The sequence below is a fragment of the Arctopsyche grandis genome, chromosome 8, assembly GCF_051622035.1.
Source record: "Arctopsyche grandis isolate Sample6627 chromosome 8, ASM5162203v2, whole genome shotgun sequence".
Lineage (NCBI taxonomy): Eukaryota > Metazoa > Arthropoda > Insecta > Trichoptera > Hydropsychidae > Arctopsyche > Arctopsyche grandis.
Window position 1 is genome coordinate 4,386,923 of NC_135362.1, and position 23,183 is coordinate 4,410,105.

The 23,183-nt window shown below is 35.5% G+C and overlaps 3 protein-coding genes across 4 annotated transcripts; 1 reads left to right on the top strand and 2 right to left on the bottom strand.

Moving 5' to 3' along the window:
• Positions 1-1,948: 1,948 nt before the first annotated feature.
• Positions 1,949-4,606, bottom strand: Sil1 (Sil1 nucleotide exchange factor). The gene is made up of 2 exons (XM_077435982.1): positions 4,363-4,606; positions 1,949-3,864 (listed from the first exon to the last, which is right to left on the bottom strand). The coding sequence occupies exons 1-2, from the start codon at positions 4,481-4,483 to the stop codon at positions 2,600-2,602; spliced, it is 1,386 nt and encodes a 461-aa protein (XP_077292108.1). The 5' UTR covers positions 4,484-4,606; the 3' UTR covers positions 1,949-2,599.
• A 2,251-nt stretch (positions 4,607-6,857) lies between these two features.
• On the top strand, positions 6,858-15,721 carry LOC143915406 (solute carrier family 53 member 1). The gene is made up of 11 exons (XM_077436043.1): positions 6,858-7,039; positions 7,376-7,529; positions 7,603-7,835; positions 7,908-8,169; positions 8,239-8,609; positions 11,705-11,852; positions 11,933-12,127; positions 12,201-12,373; positions 12,442-12,575; positions 14,600-14,755; positions 14,838-15,721. The coding sequence occupies exons 1-11, from the start codon at positions 6,971-6,973 to the stop codon at positions 14,953-14,955; spliced, it is 2,013 nt and encodes a 670-aa protein (XP_077292169.1). The 5' UTR covers positions 6,858-6,970; the 3' UTR covers positions 14,956-15,721.
• On the bottom strand, positions 14,773-23,030 carry LOC143915405 (uncharacterized protein C2orf42 homolog). Of its 2 annotated transcripts, XM_077436042.1 has the most exons (7): positions 22,359-23,030; positions 22,087-22,285; positions 21,786-22,009; positions 18,346-19,430; positions 18,092-18,265; positions 15,751-16,082; positions 14,773-15,099 (listed from the first exon to the last, which is right to left on the bottom strand). In XM_077436042.1, exons 1-6 carry the CDS (start codon positions 22,795-22,797, stop codon positions 15,786-15,788), a joined length of 2,418 nt encoding a protein of 805 aa, XP_077292168.1. In that variant the 5' UTR covers positions 22,798-23,030; the 3' UTR covers positions 14,773-15,099; positions 15,751-15,785. The 2 variants fall into 2 exon arrangements, with proteins under 2 accessions (XP_077292168.1, XP_077292167.1); XM_077436041.1 differs by lacking the exon at positions 14,773-15,099 and having other exon boundaries at positions 15,203-16,082.
• Between the last annotated feature and the right edge of the window lie 153 nt (positions 23,031-23,183).

The window sequence follows — 23,183 nt, forward strand, 5'->3', positions numbered from 1 at the left end:
TCTCTGGAATTACATATGTACATATAAATGCTATCGTTCTGAAATACAAACAGAAAAAAAAATTGATTTTTTATTATAAAAATGATTCATAACAATTGAATCGATTATAAAATCAAACGCTTTCGTATTTAAATATGATGAAGTTTTCATTTTATCAGTCAATTGCAAAACCAAATAATTTATATTTAAAATGTAAACACACTTCATCTTATTTATAAAACCGAAACGGCGCCTGTAATTCGTTTCTGATTGACTGTCGTCAAAGTCGTTTCTGATTGGCTGGATTGGTCAAAGACGTTTGTGATTGGTCGGTCCTTAAATAATATATTTTTTTTTCGATTCGAATAAATTTAATAAAAAACAAATGTTTAATTTCCAAATTTAATTTCCATTTGCCGAGTGAAGCCGGGTAGCACCACCAGTTTAATTATAAAAAATTCTGATCTGAAGAACAATTCTTCAAAATCAATTTTTTTTAGACTGCCGACCAAACAGGAACATTCATCATAATTGAAAAATGTGCTGAAATACCTATGATGATAAGAACACAGTCAAAGTGCGGCACGGGACTCCAGCGGTGAAAGGCGTATCTTCACACAGCAGGGGTTCCCCATTCGGGTGTATACGCAACTGACTTTGCACGTGCATTTCGAATGCACGTGCAAAGTCCTTTCAGTCTTATTATATCGACAAGTTTCTCCTATATCTCTTCAAATATGGGAATCTCCACTATCGATCCATATCAGGCCTGACAATATAAGAATAAAATCACCGAAAACTCGGTAGGGAGTGAGGTTTGCGAAGGGACGCCACGTTATAAACTTGGCGTACCAGCATACTCCGTGTCATCGCATTCCGTGTAAGTTGCTAGTAAATATGCTAGTATGGAGATAGGAACGATTGAGACGACTGGCATGTTGATGCACGTGTTCTTATTAGGGCAGCCGAAGACGGAGTGAGGTAGCAACTCTGAACACGGCCGAGTTGGTCCCAACTCGCAGGAAGGTGACCGAACTCGACCATGTCATATAGCGAGCCGCCACACTAGTTGTCCCACTCCATTATAGAAGTGAAGAGACAATTACTTGTCTTTTTTTTACTACTCTATACTAGAGAACTATGGACAAAGTACAAACAGAAGACAATGAAATGATAAAATTACAGTACAACAACTATTACCATGCTTTTTTCGGGCTATCTAGAGGTTACAACGCGTCGCAGATCTTTGGAAGGGCATGTACCTCACTTTGAGGCCATTCTCAGGATGAGAGTGGCCTCTCTACGTTATCGTCAAACCATATTCTTACCACCGCGACTACTCATTTCCTTTCATCAATGGATATATGTTCTATGGATGGAACTGCTGCACCGACCATCATAAATTGTTGTATATTGATTAATTATTTATTATTATATTTATTTTATTTTATCATTTGAACCTAAATTATTTATATATTTTTTATATAGACGACTGGGATTGCACTATTCTCCATATGATCTGGAATAAAAGTTATTATTTTGATTATTATTTATTAGTAGTTGTTTTACCCGGCTTCGCTCAGTATTTGTAATATAAACAGCGTAAACATGGCGAATCTAATAGTAAATATTCATTTGTTTTTTATCAAATTTATTTGAATCGAAAAAAAATTAATATTCAACCAATTGAATTGTCGTCATAGAAACTTTGTATTGTTTACGAAGTTCCCAACTAAAGATACTTACATACATATATACAAAGTCTCTTTCGAAATTGCATGTTAGATTATGATTGTTTGTTGTCAAAAAAAAAAAACGTGCCAGGCATCACAGGTGTCTTCGCCTTAATTCTTGTCCCAATTTATCCTTGCAAGTGTATATATTTTCATTTTATAGAGATTTATTTTTGCAAACGAAATTTATCAAATACGGCATAAGTTGAAATATTTTTATATTAAAAAAAAAACAATCGACTTTTAGCAGTTTTTTAATACACATATATGTACTTAGGTAATCACAACGATAATTATAAATCGTCAATATCAATTTTATCAAATTTTTCCACATGTTACATAATTTTGGACAGTGTTTCTACAATATCATTAAATTAGATTAAAAAGAACTTTAAATACACACATTGGAACATTAAATCTAACATTTAAAATTAATAGTCATTTTATGAAAAATTAAGTCGTAATAAATATGGCAACACCCAATACATATTTAATAATACAGAGCCTATCAAATTGAGATGAAACATGCTCAGAATAAAATTTTAAATGCACAAGTCAATTCAAACATCAATAAATATCATTCATACACATAAATAAAGTGCAATGTTTACATACAAAATACAAAACTTAAACCTCTCTTTTGGCCTCTTACACACATTTTGACGGGCTTTCATAAGGTCAAAATGTTTTAAAAACTATTAGAAAACTAATTTATAATAAGTTTCTTTAATAAATACGACACAGCAGTTGCAGTTAGGGTAAATTTTAGACTCTAATTAGTCTACGAGTATTCGGACAAAAGCAACATATTATATTTGCATCTCAAAAGTCGTCGGCATTCGCTCTCATGGATGGATCTGATGTCTCAAAATAAAATTCGTCAATTATTACAGCTCGTCTCTCAATTTAGCATCGTTCAATACACTCAAATAATTATCGACGAAATCTAAAATGTTACTAAAATACTCCATGTCTTCGCCCGAGCCTTCGACTTCGTCACTCTTCTTGGCCGACTTCAATAGCTTACCGTACACACTTTGAATCTTGTGCAACGTCATCAGCATCCGTTTATCTTTATAGTGATGATGCTTACAGATGTGTCCGAAGGTTTTGATGGCCGACGTGATTTTATCCAACGAATCGATATCGGTGTTGTCGTATTCGAAATACTCTTCGAGCAGCTTGGTGAGAATATCGCAGAATATGGGATTAGACAGTTTACTCATCAGGTCCACTTCGTAGTACTGCCTCAGCTTGTCTTCATCTTCGGTCTTGCCGTGAACGTGAAACTCCAAAATCAACTTATGTTCCAGAACCAAATCATCGAGCAGGACTATTATGGGTATCTTCAGCTTGAAATAGCTAGGATTGTTCGAAAGTAGTATCTTATGGAACACGTCCATGCCGTGTTTGGTTATGATCTGCTTCTGAGCTAAGGGGAAGCCTCGTACGAGGCAACTCAGAGCGTGTATAGCTCTAGCTTTGACGTATTCGTTATTGTCCAGCGACAGTATCTTCAGAAGCTTCTCGCCGGCGTTCGTGTCCAGAGCGTGTATCTGGACTTTGATGTGGTTCTGAAGACACGAGCCGAGCAGTTTGAGTGCTTCCGCTTTCAACGTGTTATCCGATGCGTTCAAATGAGGGTATATGATGTTCTCCAAGCCGTTCAAGCGTATGAATTCTGCGGCGTTGTCGAATTGATGCACCAAGTATTCAATGTCGGTTAGGATCGCGAGCATTTCCAAGGACGAGGGGGTGTCTATTATCTCGTCGCTGAGTTTTTCCCTGTGCAAAGACAGTGGATGCTCTTTGATCAAGTTCTCGTATCTTCGGAGAAGTTCGTGCATTATTTCCATGTCGGATTTCGCTTCCATTCTCAACTCTGAGAATTCGGATTTCAGTTCAGCGAGCGTTTTGAACCTTTTGGCTCTGGCCGGTTTCGATTTGCTACTCGCTAAGTTCTTCAAGGCCTCTTCCGGAGCTGACGATAGCAAGTTTGGACTTTTGTTCGGATTTGATTCGTTCGTTTGCTCGTCGGTGTTTATTACTGTAAGTGATTTTTCACTCTTCTCATCCGAGTCCATTAGTTTTGCTTTGATGATCCTGGTTTCTAGGTTCATACTGATATGAAGCCCGTCCGGAACAGCCTGACCTGAAACGATGAAGTGAATATGATATATACAATCATATAATTTCAATTTAATAAATAAAAATTAAGAAATAATCTAATAGACTCGTTACAAGATTAGCAAGTCGAAATTTTGTAACAATAAATAAAAAAAAAAGCCAAAATTAGATTAAAATATCTTCGAGCCATTTTATTATTTTTTAATATATCAATTTTATTAAAAAGTAATTAAAATACGAAAAAATCTTTAAAGGTTCTTAAACAATGCAAAAAGACTATAGTTAGTATAAAATAAATGATGAAAATAAAATTTTCATATAAAAAAACAATTGTGCAAACAAAGCGTCTTTCATTGCCATTCGAATTTTCCATATTGAATTAGAAATTTCTAGAAGCTGAAAATTGAACAGATTTTCAGGAAAATAAATATACTATAATCGAGAAATTTATTTTAAAAATAGTCATGATTTATTATAGAAATATTACATTTGTGCAAAATGATGGAATATAAATATTACAGACCTTTTTTCACGACCTGCCATTGATTTGTGGGTACGAAAGGTTCTGTTTGGTTGTCGTCGGTGGTGCAGTGGCACAAAGCAGCAAGCAACAGGCACCAGCACCAGCACCAGGGCGGCCTCATCTCTTCAGGTTTCAATTAACACTGGCTAAAGTACACGTGGCCCTAAACTACGAAGCCACGAGCCGTGGTAAATACGCCGGCTGTCAAATCAGACGCATGCTGGTCAATGCGCTGCTTAGAGCCAAATACTTCACTTTTTCAAGAATATTTAAACTGTTTTGTGGCGTTAAATCTTGATTAAAAAACTGTATTAATTAAATTAAGGCATTTATGATATATATTTGGTTCAAATATTGTTAATTTTTCTACTGTGAAACTCTTTTAGTTTTTAAAATAATTCACACAATCTGAAACAATATTTAGAGAAGTCAAATTATTTTTAAATAAATGTTCCCCGAACTATTTTGTAGTTCTAAACGCAATAATTTTAAAATAAATGATATTGCTTAGTATAATATAAATATATGAAATGTAAAATTTCATCGAATCAATGACTTGGATTTTAAAATTAAAATTTAGAAACTTGTGCCCCAGTGATTACAATATTTCCTTTTATTGTTATCTCTTTTCTAAGTTATTTGAAAGAGTCACATAAATGCTAAAAATCACTTTCAGTAAACTAATAATTTTGTTAGAAAAAAATTGAATCAGGTAATAAACATGGTTTGGTGATTATTGATCAAAAAGCGGTCCCCCAAAAGTCACTAAAATCGTTATAACGGAACTTCTGGTAGCCAAAAAGTCCATCATACTAATGAGAACGTGAGTGTCAAATATTCCGTATTTGCGATTTTTATAGCAAAAATTGTCTCTTGGCGATCGTGATTTGACTAATAATCCAATTACCAATAAAAATGCATGCATAAGCTCTTATTGGAGTCTAATAAGATTCAATTCAATTTAATTAGAAAATTTTCATACATAAATAAATGCATTGCAGTTTTTAAATAAGCTAAGTACACGTATTTTAAATTGAAAAAATAAGACTCCCGTTGCATTATTTAATATCTGTTGGGCTTAATACCTTAAGAGGGCTGAACAGTAGCGCCTTGTCCATACAAACGTACTATACTTCTCCCTACCTCAATTATGGCACTAGAGAAATTATTTTTTAATATGCTATGGATATCCACCATTGGGTTGCATCTATCGTTTTATTTTTTTGATTAATTATTTTTTATAGGAGCTAGGAGCCGCCAAACATCTATAAAATCGCCTCTTTTTTACACCCACGAAAAAGTCTAGCGTGGTTATTTAACGGTCGATTTAAAAAAAAATACGCCGATTGATGCAGAGAAAATATCTTTCTCATACCGATGATGATTTTTTTTTAAAATTGGTCCAGTTTGGGAGGAGAAAATAGTAGAATACGAAACCTCGATTTTGTCAATTTAAAACACTTTATCTGGTCGAAGCGCAACTGTCGCATTCACGCAATATATATATATTGTCGCATTCACTCAATATATATATCGAAGAAAGGAACGGTAACAAAATTAAGGTTTCGGGTGTACAGCCCTCTTAACAACTTTAAATTCGGTTCCTGTTACTCGTTTATTCATATTAATTTATTAATAATTAATAAATATTAAATTGTTAACGTTAATGAATTTTTTCAATCCTAGTAACAAACGACAACAAGAATAAAGGTCTGTTCATAACTATCCAGCACGACCCGTATCCTGCAGGTGTCATGCAAGTGCGGATAGTATTCTTTGGTACATTATATGGAGGTATTCATACTCCATTCGCGCATGCGCATTTACGCATTCATACGCGTCCGGGTCTACGTGACGAGACAGAATGTTAAATTACAGAAAACACAAATATCGGAAGGCAAAAATCGAAAATCGAAAGATCAAAAAAAAAAATGGTGCATGGTAAACGGTACATACTCTGTGCGCGCACATTAATACGGGAGGAAAAGCCTGTTCCTCTTGTTCCTGTTGTATCCTGCTCGCGCAAATTAAGTGAGTATGTACCGTTTACCATGCACCATTTTTTTTTTGTTGATCTTTCGACTTAAGATCTTTCGATATTCGATCTTTGCCTTCCGATATTTGCGTTTTCTGTAATTTAACATTTTGTCTCGTCACGGAGACCGTGCGCGTCCATATAGAATGTACCAAAGAATACGATCTGCACTTGCATGACACCTGCAGGATACGGGTCGTGCTGAACAGGTATGAACAGACCTTAATCCTAAAAAAAATGAGTACTGAAGGTAATTTAGTACAATTCCGAATAAAAGCCTATTACTCCCCAACTCTTCAATTCAACTGTAACATTTGAATCCAAGCTGATTTAAATTTATTTAACACCATTTCGATACGTTATCAACGTTAAAATGAATAAAGTAGAATCGATGAATAAGTTTTGCGCAATGGCTGTAAATAGCATCGATTTGGTGTTAAGCTGGCAGCACTGGTGTGTTATTGTAGAATCGAGAGTTGACAGATGACAGTTGCGGTGTGGCCGTGCGTGGGTGCGGTTGTGTTTTGTTCTTCGTCCCCGGCCTTGAAGCTCTCCTGATCGAGCTGAGCCAAGATGAAGTTCGCCGAACATCTGACGGCTCACATCACCCCAGAATGGCGCAAGCAATACATCAACTACGAGGTCACTCACTTCACTTCTATTCCTCATAACCTTTTCCTTGCCGAATCGCCGAGCAAATTGACCCGATTGACACAAAGCGCTATATATCAATGCTACGAATTCGACAATGTCACATTCACAATTATCTCTTCGCATTTATTTTCATTACACGTTTCAAATTGCACGATATTTATTATCCGTATATGACTAGTCTTTGTGATTTGAAATAATTTTTCGAAGAATTTTGTGCTATAAAATTTTCGCGGAATTTTTTTTAGTATGACTTTTTTTCAAAAAATAGTATGCTGTTCATTTTATTTTAAAACTATTGTTTGAATATTGCTATTCAATTTTCAGGAAATGAAAGCTATGCTTTACACGGCAGTCGAAGAGGCTCCATCGGCTGAAAGCGTAGAGCAAGAAATAGTCACGAGACATTTTGCGAACTTCGATGAGACTTTTTTTCACTACTGCGATCAAGAGCTTAAAAAGATCAACACATTTTACTCGGGTGCGTTAAACGTACGGCACAGTTGATGCATTCAAAACATCCTTTGTTAATTTTAGCGCATTCTATTTTGCAGAAAAGTTAGCAGAAGCGACTAGAAAATACGCCACACTTTTGAGCGAAATGAAATCTTCGTACGAGGGCGTCAAACAGAAGTCTTCGGAGACAAAACGCAGTGCGATACCTCACCGGAAAGTGCAAGAATTGAAATTAGCCTTCAGTGAATTCTACTTGAGCCTTATACTACTGCAGAATTATCAAAATTTAAACCACACTGGCTTCAGAAAGATCTTAAAAAAGCATGACAAAGTAAATTACGATTTTTTTTTCAAGGTATCGTCGGCTTAAAACATGTTATTTATATCTGATTTTAAATTTTAGCTCTTATCCGTGGACGTTGGTGCCAAGTGGAGAACCGAACATGTAGAACAATCCCATTTTTATCTAAACAAAGACATCGACAAACTCATCAACGATACGGAAACTGCAGTAACGAACGACTTAGAAGGCGGAGACAGACAACGAGCGATGAAACGATTAAGAGTACCACCTCTCGGTGAACAGCAGAGTCCTTGGACTACGTTTAAAGTTGGCCTATTTTCAGGATCGTTCATTGTCTTATTCATTGCCGTCATATTATCAGGTCCGCTGGTTAATTTCATCTCATTTTGTATTAAACATTTCCATGATTTAACGATTCGTACTCTTTCAGCACTGTTCCACGACGGATCTACTCAAAATCTCAAGATCGCTCTGAGACTATACAGAGGTCCTATGCTCATAGTCATGTTTCTGTTTTTGATCGGAATCAATGTATACGGTTGGCGCTCTTCCGGAGTCAATCACGTTTTGATATTCGAGCTGGATCCGAGGAATCATCTCTCCGAGCAGCATCTGATGGAGATGGCCGCTATATTCGGAGTCGTGTGGGCTTTGAGCATATTGAGCTTCTTGTACAGCGCCACTTTGAGCATTCCGCCGTTTGTCAACCCGCTATTCTTGACGATAATCATGTGGCTGTTTGTGTTGAATCCTTTCCGGATTTTACAACACGAAGCCAGGTTTTGGTTTCTGAGAATATTCGTAAGTCTGATTGTATAAATGTTTACATTGCGCTCATTCGGTTTATGTGTCTCGCATTGCATGTTTGGTTTTATGAAATTTGCAGTGCACGGCTTGTTTAGCTTATCTATGGGATTTTATAAGTGGCTACGTCCACTTTGATCTCGGTTTATCGTTCTGGCCAATTTAAAAGTGTTGTTTATTCGCTTTTATTGCGCTCAAGGTGCGATACGTTGGTTCGGAATAAACATTGAGGTTTTCTCCGGTTGCCGAGTACATATTTGCTGCCGTTGTAATAGGTATAATAAGCTGCTTTGATGTTTGAAAGTATATTATGTTGTATTGCCACGTTTACTTTTGCGATTCTAATGCAAATTTTCTTATTGTTTTATGAGGTTGAATTTCAATTCGTTTCGTACGCATGGAAATGCGTGTAGATTTGTACATATATATAAATAAATTAGTCAAAAAAGAAAAACAACGGCTATTTTGAATAAGAAGTGTGTGGCTTTGTATGTGTAAGGGATAGAGATTGTGATTTACCGTCAAATTGCATTTACCGGTAAATGGTATATCCAGCAGTGGATGGTGAATGGCTGTAAATCATGATGATGTTTTATTTTTATTTCAATCGAATATGTCTTTAAGGCCGGGCCGCACCGTGCAACTTTGTCGGCCGACTAATTACGCGACACGAAAAAATTTATGGAAATGTGTGCGACAAACAAGTTGACGGGTGTGGCATGTCCCATCTACCTGCATGCATTGGTCTGGTCGCCCTCAACCAAGTCGCTCGCAAGTCGCACGGTGCGGCCCGGCTCTTACATATGGCTCCAAAGCAAAGAGTGTACTAATACAAATACAATAGATCAATACAAGCATTATACATACAATGTGAATTCATACAACCATCATGCACAGTGACATCTATGGAGAAATTTTCGCAGCATGTTATTATACAAATTAGTGAACCCCAAGACGCTGAATAACTTGAGATTTGCAATAGAGATTGGAAAACAGATGCCAATTTACAGGAACCTTTTCATTGAACATCAGATAAACTGGCAAAGCCTGATAGGAAACGATTGACCTGGAGTCAGAAACCAAGGTCTGGCCAACAGCTACTAGTGCGAATCGAGCCTTGACCACTCTGCTCGAAAGCATAATAAGCTAACCATTAGTCCACGCTGCTGGATATATAATGTAACGTAGGAAAGAGGAGCCGCTGGTTAAGTGCATTAGGGATTATCCGCCGCCTAAAGTGCAGTCGGAAGTGGACAATGGAGACCCCCGAATTGGCTTAACGGGGCGCACTAAGTGGCGGGTAGAATTCTCAGAACTGAGAGCGCGAAAGCGTGAGACTGTGCGTGCCTAAACAACGGATAAATAAACGGATCGAGGAAGCTGTGGTGAGGAACCTGTCCTTTAAAACGACGTACTTTTGGTACAGGGGATTATTCTGGAACGAGCGCTAGCTGCGCGTGGACCTCCATAATCATTCAATAAATGCTGTGAAGCGACTTTGGCTTTGCATTTGTATCCTCCACCCACCCCTACGCAACAATATTATACAATTAGACCTTTCCGTCTCATTTTCCATCAGAAAGGTCTTTTAGTCGGTGCTACTTTAGTATGCGGTCTACCTTAACATGCGATCTATGTACCTTTGAATCGCAGTCGACTATTTTTTTTTATTTGTATCGTAGCAGCGACCTTTTTATTATAATTTTTGTTTTTTCCTGCCGCCCCCATAATGTTGTCGAAGCATTTCTATCAAAATATCGTCAGCGGCGAAGAAAATACCGACCCTAACAACCCAATCTTAAATGAATAGGACCAATTCTAACTTAACCTAACCTGACCCTTAAATAAATAGGTGCTGGCTGCTAAGATATATTTTTTTAAAGTTTTATTTCATCAATATTGTCGCAAAAAAAACATATAGCCAGCAGCATAGCTCGGTCGTTAAGCTTCTGCTTAGCGTCAAGAAGGTGCCGGGTTCAATCCCTGAATGAAAAATGAATTTTTCAGAGTATGCTGTTGGTCAGACCTGGATTTGTGACTCCAGGTTGATCGTTTCCTATCAGAGTTTGCCAATTTTCTCTGATTTCATTGTTGAAACGGTTCCCGGGAAAAAATATTGGCTAAAAATCCTTCCTACCTACTATGTCACCACTATTTGAAGTGTGATTGATGTACAATAAAATTTATGTACAATTCATAGATGTCTCGTTAATTTGCGAGTTTTTCAGTGTCTCGCAATTCAACGACTTGTAATAGAAATGCTGCATTTGTATTTGTATTTGTAATTTGTAATTGGCCAGGAAGGCGCATTGGGATTTACCTGTAAGGCCTTCCTGGTATATATGTAAATAAATAAATAAATAAATATCTTAGCAGCCAACACCTATTTTTTTGAGGGTCAGATTAGGTTAGGTTAAGCTAAGGTTGGCCCTATTCGTTTCAGATTAGGTTGTTAGGGTCGGTATTATTCAGTCTCACTGTCACACGCGAGAACTGAGACAGTGAGACCGCATATTAAAGTAAAAACGTGAAGGTAGATCGCACACTAAAGTAGATATGTGCAGGTAGACCGCATACTAAAGTGGCACCTTTTAGTATATATTCATTGGCTCTTTGCTATTGTCTTTGATCTCGATGCGGTGCAAACGATCGACAAGCGCCAGACAGACTGAACCACAGATTAACGACACGTGTGCCTTATGCGTGCGCACTGCTCGCACTTACACCAAGCGAAATCTACCCGAAGTCCCGACATACCTACCCTGTATACGTTCTGTGCTTCTGATACTTTAGTTCCGAATTTTGCCCTATTAAATTCGCCAGAAAGATCCAACTCAATTTTAATAATTGCATCTGTGCACATCGAAAGGTTACTCGTCATCTGATGTGCAATCTATCATTCGTGAAGTCGAGAATTGCGTTTAAAGCAGCCATCCAGTTAATCTGTGGTTCAGTCTGTCTGGCGCTTGTCGATCGTTTGCACCAAACCCCTTTGATCTCTATCATACCTTTTTGGGCCAACTAATCAATTCTGCTTTATGCTAAGGTGTTGGCTTTTAAATTAATGTTTCCTGTTACTTCTACATACATAGGGTCGTATGATAGCAGCGCCTTTCTTCCAAGTCACGTTCGCCGACTTTTGGATGGCCGATCAGCTGAACTCGCTCGTTACTTCCCTACTTGATTTTAATTTCCTGGTCTGTTTTTACATTACCAATGGCAATTGGCTAGAAGCTGGAGGTACACACTCAGATTTCAACTAGCACATACATATTAAATAGATCTATCACACTCGGTACAGTTGGTATTTTTATTTTCAGACAGTCAACAGTGTATGGAGCAGTCGTACATCATTCGTCCGATTGTGAATTGTCTACCGGCTTGGTTTAGATTCGCCCAGTGCGTTCGGAGATACAGCGACTCCAAAGATGCCTTTCCTCATCTCGTCAACGCCGGGAAATATTCGACTACGTTCATCGTAGTCATATTCTCCACGCTCAAAAGCTTCTATGATAGTTAGTGTCTTTTGTGATTGATCTATTCTTAAGTCGAAGCTTATTGATTAACCTTCTGTTTTTGAAATTTCAGGTTCGTATTCCGATCCGTACGACAATCCTTTCTTATACTTGTGGCTCATGTCTCAGTTGATCTCTTCATGCTATGCTTATACTTGGGATGTGAAGATGGATTGGGGATTGCTAGATCGGAATGCACCATCCGAAAACAGATATTTGAGAGAGGAAATCGTCTACAGTTCTGGAGTAAGTATAAATCGACTCGTATTCAGATATGAAACTATATTTCTATTGATTTCATATGAAATTTGCAGTCCTATTATTACTTCGCCATTATTGAAGATTTCGTGCTCAGATTCTTTTGGTCTGTGTCTTTCGTAGTGATACAGAATAAGTGGGTCAGCGGAGATGTTATGACTACCATTTTGGCTTTGATGGAAGTTTGCAGGTTGGTTTTTACTTTATCTTTATACGTAGTAACAATAGATGTAGTTTTGTGATTGTGCGAAAATTCGAACTCGAGATTTTGACTGATTTGAACTCGGAATCGATCACTGATCATGTTTTCATGGGTTCCGCGACAAATCACTCACGGAATTTACACTCAACGACGTTTCGCGCACTCAACGACGTATCACTCACGCGACAGCTGGCTCACGGCTATTACACTCAAACACCTGCCTCGATATCGGATTTGAGTGCGTAATACCTAATTAACCATTATTAATTATATATATAAGGAAAACTTTCCAAACATTGTATTCTATTTACATATTTCAAAAACCTTACAATCGTTTAATAATGGGACTATTGATATAATAATTAAAAATAAAACGAAGTCTTGGATAGTGAATTGAACATCTGTATATTAACTACAAAAAGATAATAATATTATAATATACATATAGTCCCAGTGTTATTTTACACATAAAAGAATTTAAAATTAACACCAATTAAAAAAATAATTGTAATCGAACAAAAATTCTTATTAATATGAAGAATTAAAAAATACTCATAATCTGAATAAATTGAGATTAAACTGTGTATATATTTTATTTATTTACCTGTGATAGGATAGTCATTATATCAGTCATGATACGTTTAATTGAGTTTTGGAATAATTATTGTGTAAAAAATAATGTTTTTTTACGCTATTTTAATAATTCCGTGAGCGTAATGTCACGTGAGTAATTTTCCCCGTGAGTGATTTATCTGTGATTGTAATGTCCGTGAGTAATTTATCTGTGAGTGTAATGGCCGTGAGCCAGTTGTCACGTGAGTGAACTTTCGTGCGCGTAACGTCTTTGAGTGTAAGGTCCGTGAGTGATTTGTCGCGACACCGTTTTCATGATCTAGAAAAAATGTGTGTCTGTGTATTTTGGGGATTTTTTGAACACCGTTAGTCCTATCGAACTGAAACTTAGTATCGGTTACTGAAATTCTTATCGATACAACGAAAATTTTTTTCAAATTTTTAAGTTGACCGAAAATGGTACCTCTCCTTATAGGTGTCCTCTTTTTTTAAGTTTTTGAATTCAATTGTCTCTCAAACCGCTTACTGAATCGAAATAAAAAATTTTTACATGTAATATAAATTATAAATTATATAACCTAATATTTTTACCTGAACCGGAAGTAGTACTTTTACTCTAGAGAATCGAGGTTTTTTATGTTTTTCTCAGAAACCTTTTGGTTTGTTGAGCTGAAATTTCATATCTAGAAGTTTAAGCGTAATACCAAGTTATGTATAAAATTTGGTAAGCATCCGTCAACCGGAAGTGGCAGTTTACTCTTGTTCGATTTTTCTTCCACTATTTTTTTCGACCCCTTAAACGTGTGTGCTCTTCACGAAAAAAATCAAGTATAATTCTTTATCAATGTGATGAAAATAAAAAAGAAATCACTGAATTTAATAAACCAAGTGGGATTTTTTCCTCTTAGAAAAGCCAAAAATGTTGTGACCACAATTCTTTCCACACCCCTGAACGTATGAGCTGAACGTATGAGCTGAAAGCTGAAAATTTATATTTGTATTCTTTATGTACTAACTTAGAGCTGATAAGGTTTCAGTCAAAACTTGTAAACCGGAAGTAGTATTTTTTTTTAAAACTGTTTCATTATTTTATTTTGACCTTTTAAATTATTTTTATTTTCTTGATATTTAATGTGTAAAATTATTAGTGATTTTAAGTAATAAAAAAATTTCGAACAAAATCCGAAAACCGGAAGTAGAACTTTTGTCTTGTGTAAGTTTCCCAGCATTTGCGTACAATTTGCATCGAAAACGCTCTCATAACCGGTATGTGTGAACGTGTATGTATGTTTAATTATCGAATTTTGTTTCGTGACCTTTTTATATTCCTCAAATACATAGATAAAGTCATGGGTTGGTCACTTCCTAATTTTTTTATTAATATATATGTACTTTTGTTGATTATATCAATATTTTAATGTTTGTATTTGCTTTTTAAGGCGTTTTATTTGGAATTTCTTCCGATTGGAGAACGAGCATTTGAACAATTGTGGTCAGTTCAGAGCTGTGAGAGATATATCGGTAGCACCTTTGGATTCTTCAGATCAAAATACAATATTGAGGATGATGGATGAAGATAATGGTGTAATTAATAGGTATAATATATTTTTTTTAATATTGAAGTATGGCTTTATTATATTGTTCTTATATTGTTGTAATCTTTTCGTAATATTTCAGGCATCAAAAAAAGAAGACTCCGAAGAAATCGAAGGATCCGGAGAAGAAGGCTTTGATCAAGAAAGAGTCCATACACGATTTGCAGCTAGAATTGGATCAATCTTCGAAAAAGTTATAGCCGATAGACTCTTAATCAAATTCATTCCCATTTAGGCTGTTGAAACGTGTGAACAAATATTTTGTAAAAAAAAAAAAAACAGTTTTCGAGTTGGATTTTTTAAATTCTGAAGTGTTGTTGATTTTTAAAGTCACAAATTCAACACTGAAGACAAAAAGAGAGGCAAATTTTTATACTGCGTGTACTTATGTGTATTTAACTTTGACCAGGGTCATATTGTATATTTATAGTAATCACAATGATGCATAATTTGAAATGAATATATTTAGATACACTCGTTTTATATAGAAAAAATAATAAAAAGCCACGTATACTTAATAAATTTGAATACCGTGTAGTATTATGTATTTTAGTTTGTATTTAAATATAATTGTTGATCACCGTATGAATAGTCGTGTTTAGTTCCACACAATGATAGTAATATATTGGTAATGATTTCATTTTATAAAAATGATTTTACGTTAAATGTTATTTATGTGAGTCAAAAATTGTACTTAGTTTGTGGCGTGTTTGATTTTTATTTATAAAACCGATTAAACGGCCACAAATTGATTTATATATTTTTTTACATCAACTTATATAACGTCTTCCGATGTTAATAATGAATGTATGTATATTGAATTTCAACATCGTAGATTAGAAACACAATGAATTTGTAATCTGATTCGTGTACTGTTGATATTGGTGCTTGAGATTTTGACTAAAATATTTATTCTTACAATTAGTAGACTTTAATATTAATAAACATTAAATATATCATAACATCAAAAATATTTTAATCTTCCTTATACCTACATAACATTTTAAATATCAATATTATATGCAGTCGATCAAATGTGATAGTTGCTTTTGTGTCCGTATTCGAACTTCAAAGTCAATTCGCCGACTTTCGACTTTGGCAAAATGTTCGGAATCCACTCTATACAAAACGGCATGGCTATTTTATCATCCGTCGACGTTTTTCCTACTTTCAAATAAGTTACCAGCACTCCGGGTTGAATGTTTACATGCTTTTTGTCAGATTTAACTTCAGCGGTCAGTTTCGCCTTATTAACTCTGGGATTTTCTATGTGATCGTACGTTCCGTCTGGATTTTGGCAGAAAAATCTGATGACTTCCAACGGCATCTAAAACACAATGCAACTTTTGATAGCTCACCAATATATAAAAACGCCGCAGCTACGGTTAAACTTTTTTCAGATACAGATACAGATTTAGCAAAGGAAAAGGAGTAAGCCAAGGAGACACCATCTCTCCTAAACTATGGAATAGGACACAACAGGAGTAAGCATCAACGGTCGCTTCTTGATTCATCTTCGGTTCGCAGACGACGTAGTTTTAATAGCTCACAATCCAGTTGACCTAATTAACCCTTCGAGTGCTTACGTCTGAAAATTTCGCCAAAATTTCCAACTAGAATTGTTTAAAATTCAATAGAAAGCAGGTATAAAAATTGTAGCTAATCCAAACAAACTCTAGATAACTACCTCCGAGGATTTTGAGTTTTGTAAAGGTGTGTTTAGACTCTCTAATATATCTTGCAACAATATAAAATAAACAAAAGAAGTCTATTAATTAATGTATTTTTCCAAAACTAGTTCCATCTTCTTCATTGTTGTTAAAATTTAATGCTCACAATCTAAATGCCAAGCCACAATCTAAAATACCCAACAGTTAGGGATTTCCATCGGGTAATTTTGATATGTTTATAAATTCAGAAACTCTGGTGTAAACGAATCTTTATAAACGTTGACAAACGGATTATACGACACATGTACAATGCATTTTTTTCATTGCTACCTGGAAAGGCTTAGCGGGTAGTATTCTTGTTTACTTTGTACATGCTCAAAATACAATGCCTATCGACGTTTTTCAGGCCCATAGACTTGTTGGTAAAACGTCAATCAGCGTTGGTCAGCATTCAAAGGGTTAACAGACTAACACAGCTGGACAGGGAAAGTAAGATTAAAAATTAACGTAGATAAGACTAAACTAATGTTCAATAGTTATTGCATGCCTGATAGCATTTCATTAGATAATAAAATAGTAGAAGTAGTAAATAATTATTTATATTTAGGTCAAATAATAGACATGTCTGGTAGTAAAGAAGAAGAAATAATTAGGATGAAGTGCATTTGGACGAATGAATGTTGTTTTTAAATCAAAAATGCCACTCTGCCTGAAGAAAAAGATCTTCGATCATTATGTTTTGCCAGTGATGACGTATGTATGCGACACTTGGACATTGAAAGCCAAGATGCTATATAAAATCCAATGCACTCAAAGAAATATGGAACGCTGTATGCTTGGCATTACGAGGAAAGACAGGAAATAGAATACGTGAGTGAGAAGTACGACAAGAGTAGTGGATAGAATGAAGAGATTGAAATGGCAATGGGCAGGTCACGTGGCTAGAAGAATGGACGAAATGTAGATAAAAGAAGTACTAGAATGGTACCTGAGAGAATCCAAAATGGTAAAAGGAAGAGCGCAGGGAAGATTGACAAGAGTAGTGGATATAGTGGATAGAGTGAAGAGATTGGAATGGCAATGGGCGGGTCACGTGGCTAGAAGAATGGACGAAAGGTGGATAAAATAAGTACTAGAATGGTACCCGAGAGAATGCAAAATGGTAAAAGGAAGACCGCAGGGAAGATTGACAAGAGTAGTGGATATAGCGGATAGAGTGAAGAGATTGGAATGGCAATGGGCGGGTCACGTGGCTAGAAGAATGGACGAAAGGTGGATAAAAGAAGTACTAGAATGGTACCCGAGAGAATGCAAAATGTTAAAAGGAAGACCGCAGGGAAGATTGACAAGAGTAGTGGATATAGTGGATAGAGTGAAGAGATTGGAATGGCAATGGGCGGGTCACGTGACTAGAAGAATGGACGAAAGGTGGATAAAATAAGTACTAGAATGGTACCCGAGAGAATGCAAAATGGTAAAAGGAAGACCGCAGGGAAGATGGGTAGATGAAATTAGGAAAATGTGTGGTATGAGATGGATGAGAGTTGCGCAAAACAGAGACTAGTGGAAGCGTGTTGGAGAGGTCCTCATCCAGCAGCGGAAGGTGAGCGGCTGTAGATGATGATGATAATATCATCAGAACGATAAAATAAAATATAACACGTACATCGGGCGTATCAAATATTCGTTTGACTTGATTTATCTTCAATATGTTCCAAGAATACTTGGTAAATTTGCCTAAAGGTAGAGAGTTAGTTCTATGAAATTCAGATATGAGATTCGGCAGCCTCTTCTTTCTAATATCGGGACACATCCTATCCCGCAAGCATTCGAAGAACGACTGAAAATCAAACCGTTGTATAATTCAGTGGGTAAATTTTCATTGATTAATCGATTGTATTACATGTAAAATATTCATACTAGTGGTATTTGGTATGTGAGAGGTTTCGGTTTTCCGTTGAATTGGAAATGCATCGTCTGATTCAACTGCTCGGTGACTCCGGTGAGCCACTGCAGGAACGGAAGGTTCGTTTGATTCTCTCGGGTGTTGCAAATGACACTCGGCAGTGTGTATTCGGTGTCTTTGTGTCCGAACAGCATTTTATTTGAGTCTATGATGTTGTTTAAAATGGCCGCTCTGTTCGACTCGCTCGAGTTGGGTATTGTTGCGTCTATTGTGATGATGTTTGAAACGTTGTTGTTCAAAAACAGTGCAGGCTCATCATTGGGCTTCTCGTTGTGAATTTTAAGTATGCTCTTTAATTTCTTGGCGTTTTTGATGCTGTTGCATTTTTTCAATATGGACTTATCGGGGTTTTCATGTAAGAGTCCGTCATCATCGTTTGAAATCGACGTTATGATGCAATCTTTCGATTTTATTAATTTATTATCATCGGTTAGATTTAAAAATAGCAATTCATCGTCTAGATTAGGCAAGGTGTATAGATTCTGTACGATACTTCTGTTACAGTCGTCGTCTTTATCTTTATCGATGTAGTAAGTGCCGTGTTTGAACGGCACGCCATCGATCGTGTTGAAATCGTCCGATAGCTTCACGTCGTTGTACTTTTTTATGAGTACCGAAGAGTCGACGGATATTGGTATCTCTTGCAGGATCAAGTTCGGGAACTTCATCACGTCTGAAGAGTCGGCGAGCATTATTTGTATATCTAGCGGTTTTTTCTCGCTCTTAATGTCGTTCAGAGGGTCGCTATTGTCCGTTAGGAATACGTCTGAGATTTGGTTGTCTTTGTCGGCTTCGAGGAATATGACGTCGTTCAATTGAAACGTGGAGCTTTTGTCTGCGGTCGACTTGCAATCCGAGGAATCATCGTGCACTTCCATCATCAGAGTGTTGCCGTCTTCTAGTTTGACAGTCTTGGATAAATAAGTCGAGCTGTCGTCCAGTTCCATGTAGACGGGTATGTCGTCGGTGAGATGGATTATATTATCGTCGCTTTCGATTATTGAAGATATGTAGTTGCTTTCGACGCAATTATTACTATCTGTGTTGAATTAAATGAAGGTTTTTAAATATTTTTTAATAAATGTATGCAATATATATATATATATATATATATATATATATATATATATATATATATATATATATATATATATATATATATATATATATATATATATATATATATTATATATATATATATATATATATATATATATATATATATATATATATATATATATATATATATATATATATATATATATATATATATATATATATATATATATATATATATGCATAAATTACAGTCCAAGTATTCACTCTGGCTCATTCATGAACTATTGGTTTTCATTTGTTCATACATAAATTTAACGTAAATGCGAATTATAGCAACGTTATAATGAAGGTTTCCATAGGATTTCCCTTTTAAATACTTTATATTTATATAAAGAATAAGACGGCTGGGGGTGTTTTTCACAGGGGTGTGCTCATGTATAATGCCCTCCCTGAGTGCATCAGGTCTGCTAAAAACATGGATGCATTCCTGCGAGGTGCGAAGAGACACCTCTGTGAGGGACAGTACATATAAGTAAATTATAAATTTTAGAGTTAAGTATAATAATTAAGATGTATTTTTAAATTAGCTTTATAGCTAAAATATATATAAATAAATAAATATCCCAACGGTTTTGACAGCTGAAAATTTATATACGATACTTGTAAGATAGTCTTATCTATCTTCCCAGTGTCACATAAAATTTTTGAGCCGTCAAAGCCGTTGTGATATAAAGTATTTAAAAGGGAAATTCTATGGAAACCTTCATTACAACGTTGCTATAATTCACATTTACGTAAATTTTTTAACCACTTGATTTCCACGCGTTTGTAGAAGCCGATTCGATTATTTTATTATATGTATGTGTTAAGTTCCAACCCTTAACACTACCTTTTGAATATGTATATCATAATCTAACTAAAAATATTTACTTTTTTCAATTTCATTAGCATCACAGGATATTTTTAGATGTCACTGTGAAGAAATCAAAATTAATTTCGAATGATAGCCTTAAATGCGAAGGAGCGCGCACCGGTGCGCTTATGGCGATGAAGTGGTTAAATTTTGCAACTCAGGTTTGTCATACATGCTAGGAATTGCAATTAACCGTCAAACTTAATTCACCGGTAAATGATAAATAATTTATCCCATTGCCGGTTTACTGGTTAATGGTAAATGAAAAAAAATTACGTGGATTAGATAACCGTTGAGATATAAAGTATTTAAAAGGGAGATCCTATGGAAACCTTCATTACAACGTTGCTATAATTCGCATTTACGCTATTTATTTAAATTTTGTAACCCACGTTTGGCATGCATACTAGGGATTGCAATTTACCGTCAAATTTAATTTACCGGTAAACGAAAACTAGTTTCTCCCATTGCCGGTTAACCGGTTTTTACTGGCAAATGAAAAAAAGGTACGTGGATTAGATAACTGTATGTGTTCACTTTTCCTAAGAACTTCATCATAGATTGAACCGTAAACAATTAAAAATAAATCTTAGGTGATAATGCTCGCTACTTGCAACAATTATATTACCACTGTAAAAAATTTACTACTATTTACTACATATAAAAAAAGAAACATAAGTTTGCCTGCTTTTCATACCTCTTATTCATCCGGCTCAAAATTTTTTATCATTTTGGACATTTCATACTGAAAATAAATAACTTCCAGACTATCTATTTCACAATACGCCATTTGCATTGATTTTTAATGTGTTAATATGCCTGTACATATGCATATATACTTAATTCGCGATAAAATAGCTTCCGGTAATGACCTATGGCAAAATTCTAGAGATTTACCGGTAAAACAATCCCTAATACATATGTACATAAATACATAGAGGATGGGCAAACGATTGAAAATACTAAAACTTATGCCTAATAGCTTGCGCATGAAAAAACTAGTTAGTTTGTGAATTTATTATGTTGTGTACACTATTGGCGTGTAATGCTTTCAACCGAGTGGTCACGGATTCAATCCCTAACCCGGTGCTGCTGGCCAGACCTCGGATATGTGACACCAGGTCCATTGTTTCTTATCAGAGTTTGCCAATTTATCTGATTACATTGTAACGGTTCCAACAAATCGGCAACCTTGTCCTATTTTTCTTAAAATTTGATTTTTCAGCAACTCAAATTTGCTGATTTATAAAATGCTGCTAAATTTTTGTCAAATTTTCCATAGATGTCTCTATAGATTGTTTATAATTGACCTGTTAGGCCTTCCCGGTACATATATGGGCAGATTGGTTCGTATATGAACAAGCTAGTACGTTCATGAACGTACGAAATGTACACTTGGACCGTAACGTATATAATATTTACCAGTTTCAAATATTTTTGTATTATTATTACTGGGAAAAATTGAATCTACGAAGCATTGGAACTCTACTTTGAGTTCGGAATTTGACGCAAAAGCACACGCGCAAGAATAGAAGTGAATGCATTCTCTTCTTCCGTTGTGCATTTTATTAGTAAAAGTAAGATCGTTCTCCTCTTCATTAATTTCTAACATTTCAGGTCTGGATATATCACAATTACAATTATATCTGAAATTAAAATTAATTTCGAATTATATGTAGTTATGTTTAATAGGCATATACAATATACATTTATGTATAAATACCTATTTTTATCAGTTTGGAATAGCACATGCAAATAGCCTAAAGGATGTTTTTTAGTCTTCTTTGTCTTCACAACCATAACGTGTTTTGAAATCCTTTGAACCAGAGGACACATTGAATTTGATAGCTTCAGAATCTCTTGCTTCATTGTATTCTTCACTTTTAGCTTTTGAACGATGGAGTGGTCTAAATACAACGGGTCTACAAACAAATTAAAAGTATATAATAGACAGTAGGGGTAGAAATCATATGTATTATTATTGCAAGTACTTACTGGCTATATTTTCACAATTGACCGAAGCTTCGATGTGTTGGCAATTAGCGGCTACTTCGTTACCCGTCTCGACGGCACTATCGTAGTTTTTAATCTTGCAATTCTTGACATAGCACAGGCCGGACGAGGAATAGGTCACGGAGTCGGGTAGTATCAGATCGTCTTCTAAGTTTTTAAACACGACGAAGCCTCGATAGTCGGGCCCGCATTTTCTAATCTTGACTGAGAATATGGCTGTCGTATTGTCCGTCACCAGCTTGGAAGAATCTATCAGATTGTTGGAGCTGGATCTTTTTTGAAGGACGCAATGGCCTTTTGGTAGAATTTCGCCGCAATTTATATTTTTGCAGAAGCGAAATCTGTTGGCGTTGGGAAATTTGCAATTTGGACATATTTTTATGCCTCTGTTCGTTCGACGGATTGATTTCAAAGATGACATTTTGTGCAAGTGATTGTTTTGACGGGTTATAAAATATTTACATTGTTATTAAAAGTTTACTGTAACAATTTTCAATTTACATCAACAATCTTTATTTAGAAATCTAATTAAGCACTTTTTTAACGACATAACAATTGAATTCAATAAGTATTAAAAGTTTTCACTTGACTTACATAAACAAGTTTTAGGTTATGCTTAAGATACGTCACCTTGACAGTTGGAGTTGCCAGTGTAAAAAAATAAATAAAATATATTTTACAGTGTGTTTTAAATTATTTTTCTCTTTCCAAAATCATGTGAAAAATCATTTGAGATACTGCTAAACATTTTAATAGTCAAATATAGAGTGTTGGAAAATTTAATGTGATGCGCTCATTTGGTATTTT

Coding starts and splice junctions, on each gene's coding strand:
- Sil1 (XM_077435982.1), bottom strand. CDS start 4,483: ATGAGGCCGCCCTGGTGCTGGTGCTGGTGCCTGTTGCTTGCTGCTTTG. Junction 3,865..4,362: donor ATGGCAGGTCGTGAAAAAAG/GTCTGTAATATT, acceptor TCATCGTTTCAG/GTCAGGCTGTTCCGGACGGG.
- LOC143915406 (XM_077436043.1), top strand. CDS start 6,971: ATGAAGTTCGCCGAACATCTGACGGCTCACATCACCCCAGAATGGCGC. Junction 11,853..11,932: donor CAATTGGCTAGAAGCTGGAG/GTACACACTCAG, acceptor TTTTATTTTCAG/ACAGTCAACAGTGTATGGAG. Junction 12,128..12,200: donor GCTCAAAAGCTTCTATGATA/GTTAGTGTCTTT, acceptor TTGAAATTTCAG/GTTCGTATTCCGATCCGTAC.
- LOC143915405 (XM_077436042.1), bottom strand. CDS start 22,797: ATGTCATCTTTGAAATCAATCCGTCGAACGAACAGAGGCATAAAAATA. Junction 19,431..21,785: donor TACAAAAATATTTGAAACTG/GTAAATATTATA, acceptor AATTCAACACAG/ATAGTAATAATTGCGTCGAA. Junction 18,266..18,345: donor TCACATACCAAATACCACTA/GTATGAATATTT, acceptor TTTGATTTTCAG/TCGTTCTTCGAATGCTTGCG.